The sequence below is a fragment of the Myotis myotis genome, unplaced genomic scaffold (assembly GCF_014108235.1).
Source record: "Myotis myotis isolate mMyoMyo1 unplaced genomic scaffold, mMyoMyo1.p scaffold_m19_p_9, whole genome shotgun sequence".
Taxonomy (NCBI): Eukaryota; Metazoa; Chordata; class Mammalia; order Chiroptera; family Vespertilionidae; genus Myotis; species Myotis myotis.
Genome location: NW_023416401.1, coordinates 29,703,083 through 29,725,625, shown reverse-complemented (window position 1 = coordinate 29,725,625; position 22,543 = coordinate 29,703,083). Strand labels below are relative to the sequence as shown.

Genomic DNA, 22,543 nt, shown 5'->3' with positions numbered 1-22,543 from the left:
TACCTATGTGAACACATATATGCACACACTCAGGAGCCCCGTTCCTGGACGTAGGACCACACAGCAAGAGGCAGATTAGGTGGTGCCCCTGGAAAGCTGTCCCCAACCCAGCCAATGGGTAGGGGGTGATGGCCCACTCTGGCGTGACCTGTGGGTGGAAGCCTTGATCCTACAGCCTGCCAAGGAGCAGGAGGACCCAGCAGGACAAGTCTTGGGGAATGCTCAGGTGGGCAACAGGAGGGCCTGAGCACAGATGGGAAGCTGGGCCCAGAGGCAGGGAAGATAAGCACCTCAGCTTGGCTTGGCTGTCCCTGGTGCCCTGCCCCTAGAGCACAACCAGGTTTCTTCCACCCCCATCCCAGAGCACCAATTGTGGTGAATACAGAGAAATACTCTCAGCATGTTTTCAGAATTAAGGAAGATCAACTGGCCCATTTTTCAGATGAGGAAACTGAGGCTCAGAATGATGAGGGCCTGATCCAGGGTCACAGGTAAGACAGAGCAGCCGAGGCCCAAGCAAAGGTCTTGAAACAGCTCCCTGCTATATCCTGCCACCCTGGTGGCCACCGAGGGCCTGGCTACACCCACAGAGCCTGGCTAGAAGGTATGTGCCACTGGAGCCCTGTGCCAGGGAGGAAGCAGCATCAATGGGCTCTGGCAGTCAGAGCCTGGACCTGAGCTCCTGGACCAGGGCCATGTGCCCCCAGCTGGAGTTGGACATACAGCTTCTGAGCAGGTGGGCATGCCCAAGGTAGGGGGCAGCAGAAAGCTATAGAAAATGCCATTGACAGTGCTAGAGCCTTCCCAGACACCAGGCACTGGGAGTGCCTGCACCTTCCAGGGAGCCAGGATCAGCCCCATGGGATTGACAATGTCACACTGTAAGAGCTCAAAGAGAACAAGAGGTTTGAAGGGGGGTTTCTACAGCAGTGGAACAGCAGGATCTGCTCAGGTCCCCACCCGACTGGGAGCCCTATGTGGTCCTGAGCAAACTTAAGAACCATCCTGGGCCTGTTTTTTCATTTATCTAATGAAAATCTTGGGATTCTTGTCCACCTTCCGGAACTTTTCTCGGAGGCCAAAGGCAGTGACACAAGACCACAGGGTCCCTGCCATCATGGGGGCACCAAGGGAAAGCCAGGTCTGAGAAGAAGCTGTTCCCATCTGCAAGCCCCCTCCCTACTGCCATAGAGTCCTGCGATTTGAGAGGTACTGTCCCTGGGAACTAAACCCTCAGAAGATCCCTGCCTCACACCCTACTCACATTGTCCCAAAGAGCAGCACTGGAGAGACCTGGGGGCCACACAGAGGGAGAGGCAGCCTTTGTAGGCACATACTGACCAACAACCCAGGCAAGTTGGCAAGCTCTCTGAGGCTGTTTCCCCACCTGAAGCCAGGTATGTGATAGATCTGCCTCAGAGGACTATAAAAGGCGACAAGTGCTTACAGCAGTGCCTGACAGCAGTGCAATCACCCAGCAATTGTGAACTCTTATCAGCAAGGAGCTTAGCACAGGGCCTGGCCTCTGGTACAGTCTTTGAGTGTGTAGGTGGTTACTGTGAATTGTGTTACCCGGGTGCAGGACAGGGAAGCACAGAGGTCCAGGTGACTTTCCTGAGCAGCTTATAATGTCAGCACCACCACTGGCACACACAACACCTTTGTGCAAAGGCACCCCTTCCATCAGCCAGAAAGCCATGAGTATAGTCAAGTCTCAAAGATCCCAATGGGAATGGCACCCCCCAGAGTTGTGCAGTGCACAACCTGCCCAGCCACACTTGGAGGCCGAGCTGACTGCAGGGATGGGGCTGGAGAATGCCTCATCGAGTAGGGGAAGCAGTGACACAGGCCAAAAGAGCCAGACCACTGGGCTTGAATCCTGTCCCTGCCACCTCTTGGCTCTGTGGCCTCAGGCCTGCAAATCCCCTTCTCTGGGCCTCTGTGTCTTCTGGGGATGACAACAGTACCTGCCACACAGGGATGGTGAAAGTTATTAATATTCATATTAGCTGCAGCAGGAAGGGATTCTTTCTGGACAGAACTGCTTGGCCATTCTGGAACAGGACGTTCCACTGCAGGGAACAAAGAAGGCCTGTGTCTGAGAGTGAAGCAAGGAAACTTCTAGGAAGGCAGGCAAGCAGCCACTTCCCAGATGGTTAGCTTGGAATAGGGAAAGTCTGATTTTAACCCTGTCAAGGGTGCCAGAACCATGTCACAAGAGGGGAAGGGACAGGGAACACTGGGTTCAGGACCAAAAGCAGAAGGAAGCGGGGGTTGGTAACCTGGGCACGTGACAATGGGGGAGAGGAGTGCAGGGAGGGATACTGTTCATCACACAAAGGTGCACAGGGTGGGGCACAGGACACAGTGCCAGGGCCAGAACAGGCCTGGTAGGAGGAAGAGGAATCTGCTCACCAGGCCCAGCAAGAAGAAGAGAGGCAGCCTTGGGAGTGGGGAGCTCCCCATGTGGGGAGGCAAGCAAGAGTGTAGGGGTGCCACTCCAAAGACCAGCTGCAGGTGAAAGTCCTCTCAACACTCTAGCAGGCCACACCGGACTAGAGGCTTGCAGAGGGGGCTGGAGAGAGGTCCTCAGTCTGGGGGTAGGGGGTTGAGGGCAGACAGCCCAGGGTGAACTCCTGGCTCTGCCACTTACCAGTTGTGGGACCATGGAGAACTTACTAACATGCTCTGTGCCTCATTTCCTTCTCTATAAAATGGGACAACATACTGAGGCATACCTCACAGACTTGTTGGAACATTACATGAGTTACTGCGTTTGGTGCATTCAGAGCAGTGCTGAATGCAATGTTATCATTGCTGCTGTTGCTACCTCTTTTCCCTCACCCATGGTGTACCACCTGAAAAAGCTGATGGCCTTGTGGGGGAGAGAGGACACCCAACCATTATAATCCCAGGTGCAGAGAAAGATGAGGGGAAAGCCAGCCCATGACTGCAGGTGTCTCCAGGTGGGAGTGGCATGCCTGCCATACTGCTTGCAGGTCAGGGTGGGGCTGAGGCACTGCCTGGGGGTGCACCCAGACCCATACTCACTAGCTCTGTCCCTGCAGGCTTTCTGGGCCTCCATTTCCCCCTCTGTAAAATGCATATTGATGTCTAAATGTTCCAAGGCTATTGTAAGGACTCAGTGAGTTACTGCCTGTGACCTGTGCAAAACAAAGCGGAGACCATTATAAGACCATCTACAGTTGCCACTGGGGAAGAAGCGTTGGCAACAGAGGGCACGGAGAGGGCTGAGGTCCAAGTGGCAGCGTGGCCTACAAAGGTGAGGTCGGCAAACAGATTATGTGGGCCTGTGGGCCAGAACGAGAAGTTTGGATGGTGCTTAAGTGAACCAAAGTACACATAAAGGCCAGAATAGCCTCATGAGGTAATGAGTCCCCCACGGCAGGAGGGATGCAAGCAAGTATAACTCATGGAGGGGATTCCAGCTCTGAGAACCTTAGAATAGTACCTAGCAGAGTGTAACTGCTCAATAAACATGATACCTTATCATCATCATCATTACTTCTCCTGCCCTGTCCAGACCAAGCTGCCACAAAGCTGGGTCTGTCCTCCTGTCCAACTGCTACAAAGGCTCCCTTCACCTCTGACACTCAGATGAAGGCTATGGCCACATTTAAGGGACATGCATGTCTTGTATACATCCCCAGGGTGTCAGGATCCCTGAAGGCCAACTCGACTCTCAAATTCTCAGAGAAACAGCCCTCCTGAGAGGCAGTGTGCCAGGCTCCCAGGGCCTCTGCCATGTGTGACCCCCACCAAGACCCTACTCTAGAAGAGCTTGGGAGAAGCTAGGGATGCCCTTTGAAGCCCTAGGAGTGGCTGGAGGCAGGGATGGCTCCAGGGTCGACTCCACGTACCCACGTACCCATCCATACCCTCATCATGCCACATACCCACTATGCCTTTCCCTGTCGAGTGAATCCTGAGCAAGAGGTACAATGCGAAGGCTTAAACAGTGGCAGAGCTGAATTCCCTCCATAAATCCCACTCTTGTTTGTATACCTCCTGCCATAAGGAACTCACTACCTCATAATGCCACTGTGTCGGGGGCTGAGATCTGCCTCCCTAAGATGCACTTTGGGCTGCAGTTCCTGTCTGCTTTCTGAGACAGCCTAGAAGACAGGTCCTCTCCTCCTGTGGGAGTGGACCAATTGGGCAGCCTTGACCAAGGACCATACCTTTCCTCTCTATGGTCCCACCCAGTCCTATCCCAAATGGAAGGGCCACTTGCCAGCATTCAACAGAGGACAGCGCCCAGAAAGATGAGCCCCTCATAAAAGTCAGACTGGTGCTCTGCCAAGCCAAATGCCCAACCTCTCTCCAGCCCTGCACCCCACCAAGAAGAGAATGCATCCAAGAGGAGTCTCTATAAGTCCACATGAAGGTCAAGCAGAGAACCTTCTCTTCTCAGACTCTGATCTTGGATTAAGAGTGACAATACCTCCGATGAGAAAGGGGTGCTGCTGAGCACCCCTGGCCCTTTGTAGGAGAGGCAGTAAGCAGGCTTGGGAAGGGGGACCACTGTGAGGGCACACAGCGAGTTGGAGGCTTTAAACCAGGCCACCAGGCATCTCAATACCTTTCCCTCTGCAGTGGAATACCTGCCTCTAAAGCCCTATGTCTATGGTCTCCTCCCTGACCCAACATGACACACATGCCACCACATCAGGCCTCACCAGCTGCTCTGCAAGTGCGCCTGTTACCCCAGGGCCTACCTGGCAGAGTGCGGCACGAGGCTCAAAGGCATGCAGCACCAGCACTGACACCCAACACGTGGGGCTGGAGCACAGGCTCTCACAGAAAGAAGCCCTGCGGGTCTGCTGATTGGCACCTTCGGGCCTTGGGGTGGAGGGAGCGTGCACTCAGGAAGGGCCTCCATAACCCAAGGTGCTTTTTGGGACAAGTCCCCTCCTTGGTCACCTCTGCACTCCCATGGCAAGGGGCTGCCAGCATCACATCAACCATTCCAGTCACAGCTCCTGTCCTGGGCCAGCCAGGACACCAGGAGTGGCATCTCCCATCCTGAGACCAACTCTCAGGAATTCTCAGACAAAAGTCTGGTCAAAAAACAAAAGCTGCAAACTGCTCCCTGTGAGCCATACCAACATGGATGCACACTCATAGACTAGGTACACGCATGGTCATGCAGCAGAGGCACACATGAAAAAAGCAAGATGCATACACACATGCACACAGTTACACAGCCACTTGCAAGATCCAGTTCTGCACGCAGATGGGACATGCCACATCGCTCTCGCACACACTCACACATGTAGCAACAGCCACATCAGAAAAGCCCAGGAATGTGCCAATAGAACAAGCCACCCTCCCAGGCAGGCCAGAGATTCCAGCAGCGTGGGCATCCTAAACTGAGGGAAGCCCAGCTGTGGCACCCCTAAGCATCTGAGCTCCTGGCTGAGCTCCTGGCTGGCTGCCTGCTTTTCAGGAAAAGGTGGACATGCTCTCCCAAAGAAGGTGGGCCCAGCACCTGGGGCCCAGGGAAGGGAGATCCACTGGGGTCCCATCGAGCTATGCTGCCTGAGGGCTGGGTAACCCTGGAAAGAGCCCTGTCCTTTGAGAATTGGTTTCCCCGCCATGCTACACAAAAGTAGAGCCTTCCACCTTTCGGTCAGCATACCCAGCTAGGTCCTACCTTGTGGTTGGCTTTTGTAGCTTCTCTACCACCTCTAGGTCTCCCATGGGAGCAAGGGCCTGGCCCAACCCATGTGCTCAGGGACTTTTGTAAGGGAAACTGGTCCCTTTGGTTGGGAAACAGCATTTTCAGGATGTGACTGCTCTGATATGACCACTTGGGTTCAAATCCCATTTACAAAGCTGTGTGACCTTGGGCAAGTTACTTAGCCAGTCTGAGCCTCAGTTTGCAGTAAGCAGTAAGATGGGAGTAAGGGTGGTACTTACCCTTTGGGGTGCTGCAAGGCAGAGGGAACAGTGCACACCTGGTCAAAGCCCCATCTGGCACACAGCCCAGGCCCCATCATTCTCAACCGTCCCTGTTATGCTATGAGAGCCCTTCTGCCCTGGCTCAGCCCGCTCACTCTCAGCACAAGCCCCAGCAAGCCTTACCTGGAGACCAATTTTTTTCTGGTTTTAGTGATCAGCAGGGACAAGCAAACCTCTGAGCAGCTGTTGCTAGCTCTGGCACTGCCCCCTGTCCACCCCTCTCCCCTTCCTAATCAGTCTTAACTAATGTAGAAGAAATCAGCCTTGGCGGCACACCCAAAAGAACAGAGAAAGGGGGCAGCACTCACCACCCAGCCTGTCACCCCTCATACTGACCTCCAGCCACAGCCCGGCCAGGTGCAGGCAAAGGGCTTCTCGCCTGTGTGCCGTCGTAGGTGGGCTTTGAGGTGGCTGCTTTTGGTGTACATCTTGCTGCATCCGGGGAAAGTACATTTGTGCATTTTGATGAGTTCTGCCGCCGGGTTCTTGGGGAACTTCTGGCCCATGAGGAGGCCGGTGGGGCCAGGCCCCAGGGGTCCTGACCCAATAGGCTTGGCAGCAATGGGCACAGGGGCAATGCGCACGAACTTGGAGGGCATGTTCAAGTTCGAGGAGGGCACCACCTGGGGCAGGAGTGCAAAGGTCTGCCCCTGGATGTTGACCAGGAGCTGGGCTACCTTGACACTCTCTGGGGCCTGCCCAGGGGAGGAGGGCTCTGTGCCTGATTCCTGCTTCACCTGCACAGGTTGAATCTGCAGCAGCAAGGGGATGGGGCCATCGGGTGCAGACCCCCCACCTGGGCCCTGAGTGTCACCCGCATTGGCACCACCTGGCTGGGGAGCACAGCGCTCTCTCCCACCAGACCCAGGATGGAGGTGGCTCCTGTGTGGCCCAGCTGAGAGCTGACTACAGGCCTCCACGTCCTTGTTGTTGCTCTCTGGGGCCTCCTTGAGCCCCAGCTCCATGTTCTCCTCCAGAAACTCTTCAATCTCCTCCAGAGTGGGCTGGAAGGGCCTTGGAACATCATCGGGGTCACCAACAGGAAACTCCGGGAAGCAGAAATGCTCCCCCTTCACAGGTGCCGGTGCCCTCCGCCAGGCCTCCCAGGTCACAGGACCACTGCTGGCCCCGATGCTGCCGCTGCCACCACTGCCCAGCGTGGCCTGGGAGAGCAGGAAGTCCAAGATGTTGTCCTGGCCCTCAGCGCCCGGGCCACTGGTGTAGCAGGAGCAGAGGGCTTGCGAGTCGGGGCTGGCGCAGGAGCAGAGGCTGGAGGCGTCACTGTCGTCTTCGGAGAGGGGCGAGGGCAGCATGTGGTATGCCTGCCCACTTACCAGCCTGTCTCCCAGATAACCAACCCGGCACTTTGGTGACGAGAAATTCTCGTCCACTGGAAGCAAGTGGTCCACCATGCTGGCCTGGCCGTGCCACTGCTGGCTGTGGAGAGGAACAACAGAGGGCCGATCAGGACAGCACACTTACCTGCCATCTCGTGGGCCTGTGCCCCCCTACTCTTCCCCCGCCCCCCCCCCGCTCCCCCCACCTGCCCACAGTGTCCCATTGCCAAATGCCTGGATCCTGCCTCCATCCATACCCCAGGATAATTCTCTGCAAGATGTTTTCTGAAATTGCACCACCTGTTTGCAAGAGTGCTCTCCCAAACCCATTGCACAACCTGGGGCACTTTTGCTTTCAAACAGATTTTCAAAAATAATTCTGGAAAAGGACACACCTATGTCTGTGAATGATTGTGACTGTGTGTGAGCAAGAAAGGTATGTGAGGAGGCTCTCTGCACCTTGGAACAGCCAACCAAGGTCAGGAACCCTGTCCAGTTATTCAGAGTTGCTGCATTTCTGAGGACATCTGACCTCAGCTTCATTCCTGTTGACTCACTAGAGTGGGGAAGAAGAATGGCCATTTGCCCTTTGACCCTTGTGTTGTTGGGGCTTGGGTAGGGTTGCCAGATTGAGCAAATAAAAATACAGGCTACCCAGTTAAATTTGAATTTCAGAGTTTAAAAAATGAACAACTTTTAATTTGTAATGTAAGTATGTCCCAAATATTAGATGGGACTTGCTTATATTAAAAAATTACTATATCTGAAATTAAAACTTAACTGGACAGTCTATATTTTAATTAGGCAAGTCTGGTTTGTGGCTAAAAATTAAAGACCCATTGTGCTTGCCCTCACAGGCCCTGTTTCCCCATCTGAAGCGGGCAGCTCACCACCCTCCAGAGCTCTCAAACCCCTCTGAGCTTGGCTGCCTCCTCTGTGAAAGGAGAGAGGAGGGACAGGTCTGAAAAAAAAAACAGACATTTTACTGAGGTTCTGTCCCTGGGAGGACAAGGCCCTGCCCACTGGGAGAACTCACAGGAGCAAAGGTGGACCCAGATCTTACCTCATGTGACTTCACAACCACCTAGTAGGCCTGTAGAGAAGACCCCCTTGGCCTGCACCCATGGAGCACTCACAACCTCGGGAAGACCCAGCCAAATCCTGTCTCCCAACTAGACCATGCTCTCCATGACAGCAGGCTGGGCTGTAGGGTGTCCGCTGTGTCCCCAGTTCCCAGTGTGGCAGCTGGTGCCCAGGAGGAGCTCAGAGAATGTCAACAGAGAGGAGAGGGGAAAGCTGTGTCCTCTAAAGGCCTTGCTAGGTCTAGTGTCCAAGGAGAGTCAACAGTGTCAGGCTGTGATGGAGCCACCTCTGTGGACCTTTGTCCCCACAGTGATCATGAGTGGATGTTTATTGAGGTTGGGGATATTCTGCACCTAAAGCCAGCTATTCTCTGCTGCCTGACATCACCTCTGCACCCACCCCCATGCTCTGTCTCCAGGACCACAACTGGGCCTGTCACCCAGCACTGCCCAACAGTCAAAAGGCCCAGCCCTGGGCAGAGAGCTCCCAAGGCTGGTCATCACCAACTGTGACCTTGGGCAAGTCCTGGCTCTCCCCAGATCTCAGTTTCCCCATGTTTCATAACCTCCCAATAACCTCAGGACCTTTGACCTCGGTTCCAAACTGATCTGGGAAGCTTCAGAGCTCCAGGAAACAAGGCAAGGTGGAGGCCCTTGGCAAGTCTGTACTTCTGGGAAGTTTCACCAGGACATTTGGTTTTTGGTCAAAATACTCAGCTAAGGACTTAAAATTGGGTATTTTAAAATACACACTATTAACCAAATCAGGTGCCTTAAGGAATAGAAATGCCAGATAATATAAAGGGCAATGAGGCTGGGCAGAACTCACACTTGGCCCTATACCTCCCTAACCCCTGTCACCCCCCACCCTCTGAACAGGGGGCTATGATCCTACCTGTGCAATATGTCAGCTGGGCGGATGATCTTGGGCAGGTGGCACAACGTCTCTGTGCCTGTCTTGGTCTACTGGGTGGGGATGCTGCCAACAGTGCCTAGTTCTCTTGCTTTAAGAGTCCAATGAGCTATCTACCATATGCTGAGCACTTACTATAGGGCTGGCATCAACACAGGGGATGGTCAGTACCAGCCATTAAGATTAGCCTCCAAATGGGGGAACGTATGGTCTTTCTGTCCTTCTGCTGTGATGTTAAGGACTCCAGCCTTCCTGGAACCCGGGAAGAGGCCACGACTGGTGGGAAGCAGATCAGACCATGTTCCTGCCCACTTAAGCTCTCCTCTAAATTGTAACCACCAACTGAATATTCCATAATATCAAGGAATTACACTTGATATTTTTAAGTGTGATGATGGTACTGTGATTCTTATTCAAGGAGGCCTTCCTTTTCTAGATATAAACTGAGATAGTCACAGATAAAATTATATAAAAAGAGAGAAATAAGTAAGTACAGTAGGATAGGGTGGGAGGAAACCTCCAATAGTTTCCCAAGGAAACACGACCCAGCCTCTCCCAGCACTCGCCCATCTCTCACCTCCACCTGCTCCACTCTAGCTGTGCACCAAGCCCACCAACTTCATGGCCCTCGGGCCACTATTCTGGCTGCCCCCTCTCTGAGAACCCCTCTTTCCCCAGTACCCCAAATAGGAGTAACTTATTTCAATCTCAGCTAAGAAGCCACTCGGGTGGGGGCCTCCCCTAACCATTTTCTAGTACATCATCCCACGTTATAGTCTTCCTAGCAGTTGCCAAGGCCAGAAACGATCTTAGTTATGTGTCTGTGTCCTTTATTTTCTGTCCACCTCCCCACCAGAATAGAAGCTGTTCTGCCTGTTCATTCAGTCCACCTCTGTATTCCAGTGTAAAACAGGGCCGGCAAGCTTTGCTGACTGAGTACCTGAAAGGCCGCTGCTGACAGGGAGCCGGGAAGGAAGGGGGGCGGGCCAGGAGGGTAGAAGGAGACCGGTGGTAGAATCCCAGGGTCAAGCAGCCCTGCAGCAATGCAGGGCCGAGCGCCCGGGCTGGCCGCCGAGGCACTCGGAGCCTGGAAGGGGCTCTGGAACTGCCGAGGAGAGGGCATCTGAAAAAGGGCACGCCAGGCTGCGCCGGCTCAGGCCCCTAAAACACAGCAGCACGTGGCACGGCCAGGGGCACAGGCTTCACGCGGGGAGGGGACGCACTGTTCCGGGCACCGGCCCCAGCAGTCCACCGGACTCCGCCCCTCACCCCCTGCCCCCCCTACCCCCTTCGGCGCGCCAGGCCTGCTGTTTATCCTCCCGGGGACACAGCGGCAGCAGGAACAACATGTAATTGATAACAAGCCCAGCGCCGGCCAAGGGCTTGCCATTGGGTCAGCGTGCAAATCAAGGGGGTGGCGGACGAGGCCGCCCTTCAAAATAAGAGTCTGGGCTACCCGCTCAGCCCTCAGGCCCACAAGTCCCCGAGCCCGCCCGGGCGTCCTCGCACCTGTAGGGGGACCGGAGAGCCCCACAAGCCACCCGTCCTTAGAGGGGGGTCATGGTCTGAGGGGTTCAGACAGTCGGTCATGTTGTCATCCCCCCATTGCTGGGATTGGGCGAGAAAGCCCCTCTTTGCCCGGGAGTGGGGCGGGGGGCGGGGAGGGGGGGAAGGGGTAGCGGCACGGGTCAGGAGGGGTTCCACAGGGAACCACGGTGGGGAGCAAAGAGGGAACCGGACCGCCAGGGAGGGCGGGGAGGGCCTCCTCTCCGCCCCCGCCCCCGCAGGTCCGCGGCCACCATCGCCGGCTAACGTTCAGTCCCACGGCCAGGAGGCTGGGGGAGTGGGAGTGAGCGCCCTGCGAGCGGTGCGTGTCGTGTGACCGTGCGTGTGCGGGCGCGGAGCGGCGGCCGGTGTGGCATGCGGGAGTGTGTCCGCGACGTGCCCGCGCGCGCGCGCGCGCGCGTGTGTGTGTGTGTGTGTGTGTAAACGTGCGTGGGAAAGGAAGGGCTGGGAGCCCGCCGGCCCCTCGGCGGAGGTCCGGAGTGCGGCCCGCCGAGCGCCTCCCCGCGGCCCGCGCCCCCTCCCGAGCAGGCCGCGGCCGCTGACCGGCAGTAACCCCTCCAGCCAGGCCCTCCGTCCCCCGCCTCCCGGCCGGGCGGGCCGGTACGTCCGCCTCCCGGGTCCGCTCGCCAGGCCCCGCCGGGTGCCCGCCATATGGAAGGGCAGGCCGGCCTGGCGCGAGCAGAGGCGAGCGGCCCGGCGCCGAAGCGGCGGTGCGGACCGGCGCCGGGAAAGTGCCCGCGGCAACAGGGTTCCCTCTCCCACCGGCTGGTCCGACCCGCACGGCCCGCGCGGAGGAGCTGCCGCTCCCCGGACATTTCCTCGGACGCTCTCGCGGAGCCTGGGACAAAGGCGCGGGCGCCGGGCCACTCGCTCCGAAGGGGTCCAGGGCCACCCCAGCCCCCGCGTCCCCGCCAGCCCCCGGAGCGCCCCGGGCCGCGTTCCCGCGGCCGTCCGGCCTCGCCGCGCCTCTCCCACCTGAATTTGGCTCGCGCCCGGCCGGCGGCCAGGCCCCGGCGGTCCTGAGGCCCAGCGGGCTGGGCTGAGGGCAGCGGGCTGCCTCCTGGTCCTACGGCGGCCGCGGGCCGAGCCGCTCTCGCTCACTTGCCCGCCGGCCCGCGAGTCGCTGCGGCCGCCGCGGCTCGCTGGGCGCTCACTCCCCGCGGCTCACGTGACGCCGCGGGCGCAGCGAAGGCTCGCAGGAGGCTCGGCCTCGGGCGCGCGCCCCATTGGCCGGCGCCGCGCGTCACGCGCCCGCCCTGGCCCCGCCCCCCGCCTCCGGCCCCGCCCCCCGCCTCCAGCCCCACCCGGGCTGCCAGGGGCTGAGCACCGCCCGCGCGCGCTCCTTGTTGCAGAGCCGCCGGCTCCGCGCGCTTCCCAGCCAGCTGCCCGGCCCCTGGCGCCCGGTCCCGGCCGTGGACTCGCAGAGTCCGCGGGGGGCAGCTGCTAACGCTGGGTTCCCAGGTGGGCAGGTGAGACGGGCCTCGGGACCTGCGAAACCCTGAGATCGCAGTGCTGTAGGCGCGGGGGGTGGGCGCCGGGGGACACCCTGGGGCACAGCCCTGTCCGGGACAGCCCACTCGCACCTGCAGCCCTGGCCGGGCCGCTGTGTCTTGCGGCTGAGCGCCGGGTAAAGCAGGGCGCTTGCCTAGGGGAACGTGTCGTTGGAGAATTACGGTAAGGTCTTTCCGCGGAGGAATCGCAGTTGCCCCGGGAAGGTGCGCGGGGGCTGTGCTGCCGCCTGGGCGGTCTCAGAAGTTTGAGGAGGCCTGCTGACCCCTGCCTGGAGTCAGGGACACCCTGCTCTGGGCCCTTCCCTGAACACCGGGCAGTGCTTCGCAGTCTTCTGTAGTCCGCGGCCATCCCGGGACGCTTTCGCCTTCCATCCCGGGATAGGAAGCGGGAGGCTCCGAGTGATTTGCCCCAGAGAAACGCATGAGCTGAGGTTGCCTTTAACCCACACTGCTGTTGGGTCCTCAGCCAAGCCTTTTACAGACGAAGACAGGACTCTGAGAGGCCACCAGACCCTCCCCGGTCACACAGCTGGTAAGGAGAGGAGAGGGGGAGGCAGAGAGGGCATCTTCCAGACAACCACAACCGGGGACACGTGGGCAGAGAGCTCACATCCTTTCCCCTTCCGGCCTGGACCTGGGAGGTGGGGAGCTGTCCCCTGCTCCTCCGGGAGGACACTGCTAGAGCTGGGACTCAGAAACTCATTGCTGGGACTCTGCAATGATGTGGGCCTTGGCTCCTAAGTTCATGCCCATGCTGGCCCCCCGGACCCTGGAGCCCTCCCTGTGCACCTGTCAGTGCCAGTAGCTCCTGTTGGTAAAACCCAGGAGCCAAACCCAGGCTTGGCCCAGGTTTAGAGGAGATTCATGTTGAGGATGAGGATGGTGATGAGATGCTATGCACTGTCTGAAACATTATGGCAGCCCTGGCCAGCATCGGCAGAATAGGTAGAATTCACCAGTTTTTATACAAGAAGAGACGGCAGTCTGGAGGGTTCAGTAACTCACTGACTTGTCTCTGTGAAGGTGGGAGCCTGGCACATCCACGGCACTTCTCCATCTGCCCTGCATACTGTCCATCCTTCACGCCTCACACACTTCAGCCCAGTGTTCCCCGTCCCCTGAGTGAAAACCACCCCAACATGTCAAAAGAACTTGGAAACAAAGACACATCCATAGCAGCTTCAGCATACAAGGAGGCTTAGGCACATGGCTGATCAGAAACAGGGGATCAGAGAAAAAGAAATACTGAATGATCCCCCTTATATGTGGAATCTAAAACAACAGTAACAAACAAACTCATTGAAAAAATAGATAAGACTTGTGGCTAAGAATAGATAGGAAGTGGGGGGTGGATGGAGGGGCGTTAGAGGAAATTGGTCAAAAGGTACAAACTTCTGCCCTGTCTGGCACTGAAGGGCTGGGTGTTCAATTCCCGGTCAAGTGCACATACCTGGGTTGCAGGTTTGATCCCGACCTGCTTGGGGCACATGTGGGAGGCAACCACTCAATGTGTCTCTCTCACATCAATGTTTCTCTCTCTCTCTTTCTCCTCTGCTTCCCTCCCTCCTTTCCACTCTCTCTCTAAAAAAAAATCAATGGAATAAAATATCTTTGGGCGAGGATTAACAACAACAAAAAAGGCACACACTTCCAGTTATAAGATATATAAGTACTAGGGATGTAATATGCAACAGGATGACTACAGCTAACACTGCTGTATGGTATATGGGAGCGTTGTTCAATTCTAAGAGTTTTTATTACAAGGGAAAAAATATTTTTCTTTTTATTGTATCTATATGAGATGATGGGTGCCAACTAAACTTATTGTGGTAATCATTTCATAATATACATGAGTCAAACCATTATATTATATACCTTAAACTTACACAGTGATGTATGTCAATTATATCTCAATAAAACTGGGGGGGAAACTGAAAAACAGCCAAGTTGCTCCTGCTGCAACCTGAGTCAGGCCATGTCCCTTCTTTTTTTTTTTTTTTTTTTAATATATTTTTATTGATTTTTTACAGAGAGGAAGGGAGAGGGATAAAGAGTTAGAAACATCGATGAGAGAGAAACATCGATCAGCTGCCTCCCGCACACTCCCCACTGGGGATGTGCCTGCAACCAAGGTACATGCCCTTGACCGGAATCAAACCTGGGACCCTTGAGTCTGCAGGCCGATGCTCTATCCACTGAGCCAAACCGGCTAGGGCCATGTCCCTTCTTGACTCGGAACATTTCAGTGGCTCTCGCCTGCAATGCCTGCAGTGCCCTACAGGATCTGGCCCTAATGCACCTCTGACCTTTGCTCACATCACTTCAGTCACACTGGCCACCATGTGATTTCTCAAACATACCGGGCACAACCCCACCTCAGGGTCTTCGCACTTGTTGTTCCTCTTGCCTGTATAATCTCTTCCCCAGAAATTATGTGGCTCCATCACCTCCTTCGGGGTTTTATTAAATGTTAAATTAACTGTTAAAATTTATGACAACGACCTTAACCTGGCAGAAATCAGGAGGGGCTGTGCGGATTGCTCTCACACCTATGTCATTATGAGAGCCCTACAGGAAGAACTCCACGTTTACAACAGAGCTCTATGGTTCTAACAGCCCCTTCCCTGAACTCCCGGTTCCCCCTCACAAAGTACTTCCTCCATCTTTGTACGTCTGGCTCATCACGTCTGCATGTCCCAGATTGCAATCTTCTCTTGTTCCTGAATAAATCCTTTTGGTGACAGAGTACCTAGTCAACTTTTGTTTCATGGTCAACCTTTTCGGGGGGCCCATAGGGATTACAGAGCAGTAACCGGGACAGCTTCAGAGCAGGTAAGCAGCCAGGAGCTTGTTCCCCACAGAGCCATGGGGCTCGCTGCTCTCTGGCCTGGAGGCTTGGGCTTGGTCTGGAACCCAGCGTCTGATTTTGTGTTCTGAAGCTCTGGACTTTGTTCAGAAACTCTTTAGAGGGTTTTTGTTGCTGTTCTTAAAGGGCCATCCTTGTTTGTTTGTTCATTTGTGAGCTCGGTTGACACTTTGGCCCGACTCCCCAGAAGTACCAGGCTGCTTCTCGGGACTGCACTTGCTTTCTGACAGATTCCATCTGGATCGGGGTTGTTTCCCCAGAAACTGAGGCTCGGCTCTGATCTGGTTCTGTCTGGAACCAGACTGCTCCCAACGCAAGCTGTGTCTCATCAGTCTTTGACTCGGATCTCTTGAGATCAGGCTGTTCTCCTACAACTGGCTTTTTACCTTTGGCTTGACCTCTCCCCCCAACCCCCTGATCAAAGGGTGTTCCACAGTGAGACTGGCCGGTATATGACCTGCAGCTTGCTGGAGCTATTCGGGCTGTTTGGGGCCCTTGCGCTAGAGAAAAGTCTCTGAAAAAATGGGATCTCCATTATCTAAATATTTCAAGACTGTTCCGTCTCTAGAAACGCCTGTTGAAATCATGTTTAAAAGCCATGGTCACTCTTCATAGTTAACTAAATAAGCAGATCTGACCGAAAGTAATTCAGAATATCAATGGGCACCATAGGGAATCTTTGAAATTCCCGAACTCACTTTTCTTAAAACCCTATTGGATAATATTATCACTAAAACTAGCTAAGATGAATGGAATGCCTATTTCCAGTGGTATTTTGAGGCTTCCCAATGGAACCACGAATCTGAAGTTGCCTCTTTACAAAGTAAACTTTTAGAATTAACTGGGGCTACTGAACTTTTAAAGAGAGAAAGGATGGTTTCTGAAGCCTCATGATCTTCACTTCCAGTGCTGTCTTGCCCTTCCCCTCAACTCATTTTTTTCATGCTTCACCTCGGAAGCCATCTGGCTTTCCACTATCTGGCTTCCTTGCCTTGCCTCTGGTGCCATCTTCTTCTGAACTTTCTCTCCCTCCCCCTCTAAACATATCAGTATCTGTCCCTTTAAAGTTAAGCTCTCTGAGGATCCTAATACACCTCATGTCCCTGGACTAAAGCTGAGTTATAAGCCATGGTTAAAGAATCCCCTAAGGTAGCAGGATCCTCACAGATTTGCTGAGGAGTTTGACACAGTTATTCAGGCCTATCATCCTGGGTTTTCTGATGTATAGCAGCTAATCCATATGCTAGTTGGTGAAGGCCACCTCAACATTGGATGGGAATTGCCCAATGGGAACATCCTGGGAGGGATTTAGAAAAACAAACCTCTGATTTTTGGAAAGAAGCTACAAGACTTCCTTAAGAACTTCACTGAGCAATAACAGTAGCTTTTTAAAAGTCTGTTGGCTGGAGCAGGATTCAGACTTGCTCACAAAAGTCTATCAAATCTGTTGATGACTATTATAATTGACTTTAGGTCATTTATAAGGAAAATTCTGGTCTTCCTTCAGATGTTGATTCCACTTGAGTAATCTTTGGCAAGTCTTTGTTTATTAAGAGGCTGAACCAATACCTTTCTCTTTTGGCTAAAAGGATCAGGATGACGTAGGAAACCATGTCCACCAAGATTTTTGTTAATTTGGGCAATCAGATTGCTCGTACTCTATAAGAGCTATCTAAAAGTAAGATTGGCATGCTGTCTAATTTTTAGACCTGGCATATGAAGGCCCCTATATAAAACCAAAAGTTTCCTAGCTTCTGCTGTCATTGCAAAAAGTGAGGAGACTGGGAAAGGGATGGTGGCAAATTTCAGCACTTCAGGTATCCTCAGCCTTCTCATCAGCCTTCCCAAGGTCTCTTAATCCCCAATGATGGGGCTCCATGGGACAGCAGGGACTTTCCCCAGCCCTGCCTCTTAATCAGTTTGGAGAAGCTTTTCCTCAAATTGGTAATGAATCTGTCTCTGTCCTTCTGACACCAACCTCTGCCTTGGAGTACTAAAACAGTTCCCGTGGCAGGGATTTCAAGTACACTTGAACAGGTTCTATCTCTGACCCTATCCCTCTTTTCCTAGGCCCTTTGAAAGATACTCACTCCTTCTCCTTAGTTCTTCTGCCCTATTCATTTATTAGGCCAAGACTTCTTAGAGAAGTATCACCCCTGAGTTTCTTTCTCCCAAAAGGAGGAAATAATTTTAGAATTTGACAGTGGCTGTTAAAATAACCACTCAGGTGAACTAAATAATCTTTCAGCATCTTTTATTTGTTTAATCTCTGGTGACGCTATAGCTGAATCTGGGAGCACTGATCAATTATCTTTACCGAGTCAAACTGCTATCCTCTTTATGGACAAAATCTTCAAGTGATATTGGCAAGATCCACAGTGCACCACCACCTCCTATCAATATTCAAATATATTCTTCAAAACCCTTTCCCAGAATTGATCTATACACCATGAGTAAAAAGGCTCTTCAAGGTATAAAGCCCATAATAGATTAACTCAGTCCCTGTCACAGTCTCATTTTACCTGTGAGAAAGCAAAGGGAGGAAGGTGAAGGTTTGTTTCCCAGCAATAAACCACATTGTTACCCCTCAAAACCCTATTGTTCCTAACCCTCATAAACTCGTCACATCCATCCAACGGGAAGCAACTTCTTTACTGTAACTGGTTTGCGCAGTGCATTCTTTAACATTCCAGTTGATGAAGCTGGCCGATACCTTTTTGCCTTCACTTGGGAAGGAAACAATTCACTTGGACAGTAATGCCCTGGGGCTTTACTGAAAGCCCTTCTTATTTCTCACAAGTTCTGAAGGTTGTTTTGGATGATATAATTTTCCCTAATGGTTCTACTTTGTTGCAATATGTGGACACCTTGCTTCTTCGCTCTTCCTCCAAGTTCTCCTCACAGGAGACAGCCTCCACCTGTTAGAACTTTTGGCTTTCAAGGGGCATAAAATCTCTAAAAAAAAAATTGCAGTTTGTGTAAATTCAGGTTTAGTATTTGGGACATCTGATATTGGAGCAAGGACTGCAACTGGGTCCAGATAGGCATCATGGTGTCCTAAGTTTCCCAAGGCCTAAAACTAAGTGTCAACTCCAAGGCTTTGTTGGGCTAATTGCCTATTGCCAAAATTGGGTCCCAAATCTCTCTCTGATAAAAACAGAAAACAAAAAAAAAAACAAAACAAAGAAAAACCTCTATAATGTTTTACTAAAGAATTATAGTCCTGACCCAATTATATGGGAAGAACAGGACAACATAACTTTTAAAGTCTTAAAGGAGAGTTTAATAAACTCACCTGTTTTGGGGTATATCAATTGTTAAAGAGAGAGAGAGAGAGAGAGAGAGAGAGAGAGAGAGAGAGAGAGAGAGAGAAAAGTGTCCACACCTAACTATTGCAAACCACTGATATATATAAAGGGTTGCCCTTCGGTTACTCACCCAAAGACATGAGGACCACCATAGGCCCTTAGGGTATTCCAGTCAGCAGCTGGACCCTGTGGCATGGGGATGCAGCCCTTGCCATAGAGCCATTACTACCACTGTCCTTTTGGTTGAGGACATAAAGGAAATTGTAGGATCCCCTTTAACCATCATTGTGCCTCATGCAGTAGAAGCCCTCCTGAATTCTCACCACACCAGGGTCTGCAGTTAGTTGCCTGGCTTTCTATAAAGTCCTTCTGTAAAGTGCTCCTCACATCACTCTTTCATGTTTAATAACCTTATTCTAGCTACTCTTTCCCCCTGTGATACTGACAAAGCCCCTCATGCTGCTTGCATACGGATGGATCACCTCCTGACCTTGTGATGATCTGCAGGAGACTCCTCTGGGTAAAGCTGGTTACAGATGGCTCATATTTTAAACATGACATAGAAGGTACTATGTTGGTTATGCTGTTGTAACCCCTTTTGAAGTCATCACGGCAGCATCTTTATCTTGGACTCCTTCAACCCAGCAGGCTGAATTATATGCTCTCAGTCGGGCTTGTATTTAGCCAAGGACAAAACGACCATCACTTATAATGACAGTAGATATGCCTTCGCAATAGCTCATGACTTTGGAATGTTATGGAAACAACATGGCTTTCTTACATCCAGTGGAAATAAAATGGAGTGCCCTGTACATTCAAGAATGACTGCATGCTATGCTTGTACCTGCTGCTTTAGCTATTCCTAAGACCCCAGGGCATTCTAATCCTGACTCTCTGGAAGAGAAAGAACATCGCTGTGATGGCATTCCTGCAAGGAACGCTGCCCTTAAAGGGACCAGCAGCAGTCAAGCCTCTGTCATGGTCCAAGGGGATATTTCCAGCTGATAACTTAGAACAGGGGTTTGGAACCTTTTACTGCCAAGGTCCATTTGGATATTTATAGCATCATTCTCGGGCCATACAAAACTATCAACTTAAAAATTAGCCTGTATATTTGTTCAAACATTTAATTAATTCACCCCTAATGCCTTGGCAGGGTCAAACCAAATGATTTCGAGGGCCTTAAGTGGCCCGAGAGCCGGACTTTCCCCTCCCCTGACTTAGAAAAACTAATCAAAGCAGCCCAGCAGTTGGCTTCAGAAAAAGAAAAGCACAATTGGAAATCCAACAATTGTTGGTTTGATAAACAGAGAAAGACCAAATAACAGTCCAGTCCTACCTGAGACTAAAGTGTCCACACCTAACTATTGTACAGGCATTAAACCACTGACAAAATGATAGCATTCATGAATCAATTTTGGTGGGGAAATGTTAATAAGACCATAAAAAGCACCTACCTCACTTGTCCCACTTGAACAAAGTACAACCCAGGGAAGTCTATTTGCATGTCTCTCAGACATTTCAAATTGCCTAATGGGCTACTCAAGGTTTGACAAATAGATTTCACACAGCTTCCCCTGTCTCAGGAAATTAATATGTCTTAGTAATGACCTGTATGTCTCTCACTGGACTGAAGCTAAAGTCCGGTTAGCCCCTCTGGAACTCCACAGCAATGGAGGAACCCCCTTTACTGATCAGTTTTGACAAGTCTGTGATGTTTGGCCAGACCTGTCAAAACTGTCGTAACCAAATGTTACAACATTTTCACCAAATGTTACAACATTTTCACGGCACTTATGACCCTCAATTCTCAGGTTTAGTTAAAGGCACTAACTGCATTACTAAGATTCAATTGGCAAAATGCATAGAGACCATTCAAATACCATGGCCAAAAGCATTGCCATTGGTCCTTCTAAATCTCAGATCCACCTCTTTTGAGTGGAAGACACACCAAAATATAATAACTAGAGGCCCAGCACATGAAATTCATGAGTAGGGGGGTGGGGGGAGTCCCTCAGCCGGACCTGTGCCCTCTCATAGTCCGGGACCCCTCGGGGGATGTCCAACTGATGACTTAGCCTAAGTTGGCTAAGAGGCTCCCGCCACCGCCGCTGCACTCGCCAGCCATGAGCCTGGTTTCTGGCTGAGCGACCCCTGTGGGAGCACACTGACCACCAGGGGGCAGCTCCTGCATTAAGCGTCTGCCCCCTGGTGGTCAGTGCACATCATAGCAACCGGTCGTTCCACTATTCAGCCATTTTTCATATTAGCCTTTTATTATATAGGATTCCCTCCAGTTTTGCTGACTACTCCCTGTGCTGCTAAACTCCAGGGAATAAACTCATGGATACATGTGTTGCATTTAAAAAAGGCACCTCCCTTGTCATGTGGCTCAGTGATTGGAGAGTCGGCTCACATACTGAAGGGTCACCGGTTTGATTCCAGATCAAGGGCTGGGTTGCAGGTTCAATCTTGACCCTGGTTGAGGTACATGCAGGGGAGAGGCAACCAATAAATGTCTCTCTCTCTCTCCCCCTTCCCTTCCTCCCTCTCCCTCCATTCCTCTCTTCCACTCTCTCTAAAAAGCAATGGGAAAAATATCCTCAAGTGAGGATTAACAAAAATAGGAAGGAAGGAAGGCAGGAAGGAAGGAAGGAAGGAAGGAAGGAAGGAAGGAAGGAAGGAAGGAAAGAAGGACAAAAACCTCATTGGAACTGAGCACAGACTTGTGACCTGAAGTTAAAGCTGTCAAAAATTGAAGCAGATGGTCTCTGAAGGAGACAGCTTTCCCAAAACGACTATACCAGGTCTGTGCAAATCTTTTCCTTACTGTTGTTTTATGATTTTATTTCTCTCTCTTTCAAGAAGGGAAATATCCTTGTTTACATTTTCCCAGCTAATGTGAAAGGGGAAACTTTCTGTTACTGTATCTGATGTTAAGAACTTTGATCTGTCCAAGACAACAATGACCTTCATTTCACCACCTACAGGTTGGGACTCCTAATTTAGAATCACCATTTAGACTGTTTATCATGTTGTTTTAAATTTTGTGTTGTATTCTTCTTGTTATTAAGCTCTTCACCTGTTGCACATTATCCCTGAATACGAGATGTTTTCTATTCCTGCACCGTCCCTCCGACGTGAGACACGACACCCAGAAATCCTTCTGGACGTGGAGGGACAAAAGGCTGCTAAAATCGGAAAACCTGGCTATTGATCAGCGCTACTTCCAGAGAAAGGTTTTGATCAAAAAGGAGAAAATCATACGAGAGAGCTTAACCTGGACAGAAATCAGGAGGGGCTGTGAGAAGAGCTATCACACCTATGTAATTGTGAGAGCCCTGTGGGAAGAACTCTGCCTTTACAAAAGAGCTCTATGGTTGTAACAGCCCCTAAACTCCCTCTTCCCCTCTATAAAGTACTTCCTCCCTCTTTGTACATGTGGCTCATCATGTCTGCATGTACCAGACTGCAATTCCTTCTTTTTCCTGAATAAATCGTTTATGTGATGGAATACCTAGTCGCATTTTATTTCACGGTGGACATTACCTTCTCAGGGGGCCCTGCTTTAAACCCCCAATAGAAATGTTAACACTCTATTTCCTATTTCCCTGTCCTGTTTAACTCCCCCCCCCCTTTTTTTTGCTTATTTCCTGCTAATGTATTATATATTTTACATTTTATTTTATTTGCTTTTTTTCTCATCCAATAGAATGTAAGCTCCACCAAAGCAATGATTGTATCCATTTGTTCCCTTCTACCTGCAGCACCAAGTACACAGTAAGTGCTCAATTGTTAAATTAATGAATTTCTAAAAGACTTAAAGCAAACAGGGTCCACTTGAGAGAAATTAAATGGGCTCAGGAACTTGCCCCAAACAGGTAAAGGATTTTGTCACTGGAGAATTTAGAAGAGTGATTTTCCCAAAAGACCCAGAACACCCCCAAGCTAGTTTCCAGGGACTGCCTTTATACA

At 51.9% G+C, this 22,543-nt stretch overlaps 1 protein-coding gene and 1 long non-coding RNA gene across 7 annotated transcripts in view; one reads left to right on the top strand and one right to left on the bottom strand.

Moving 5' to 3' along the window:
- Positions 1-12,069, bottom strand: part of KLF15 (Kruppel like factor 15) — a 38,833-nt gene extending 26,764 nt beyond the window's left edge. Inside the window, exons 1-2 of one of the 6 annotated variants that reach the window (XM_036321843.1) lie at positions 11,859-12,069; positions 6,322-7,422 (exon numbers count right to left, since the gene is read on the bottom strand). In XM_036321843.1, the coding sequence (XP_036177736.1) occupies positions 6,322-7,397 (1,076 nt within the window). In that variant the 5' untranslated portion in view covers positions 7,398-7,422; positions 11,859-12,069. The other 5 variants (XM_036321847.1, XM_036321844.1, XM_036321848.1 and 2 more) reach the window with 5 other exon arrangements.
- A 289-nt stretch (positions 12,070-12,358) lies between these two features.
- LOC118663556 lies at positions 12,359-22,077 on the top strand. The gene is made up of 2 exons (XR_004970078.1): positions 12,359-12,926; positions 21,643-22,077. It is a non-coding gene; the product is annotated as an uncharacterized LOC118663556 (long non-coding RNA).
- The last annotated feature ends 466 nt before the right edge of the window (positions 22,078-22,543 follow it).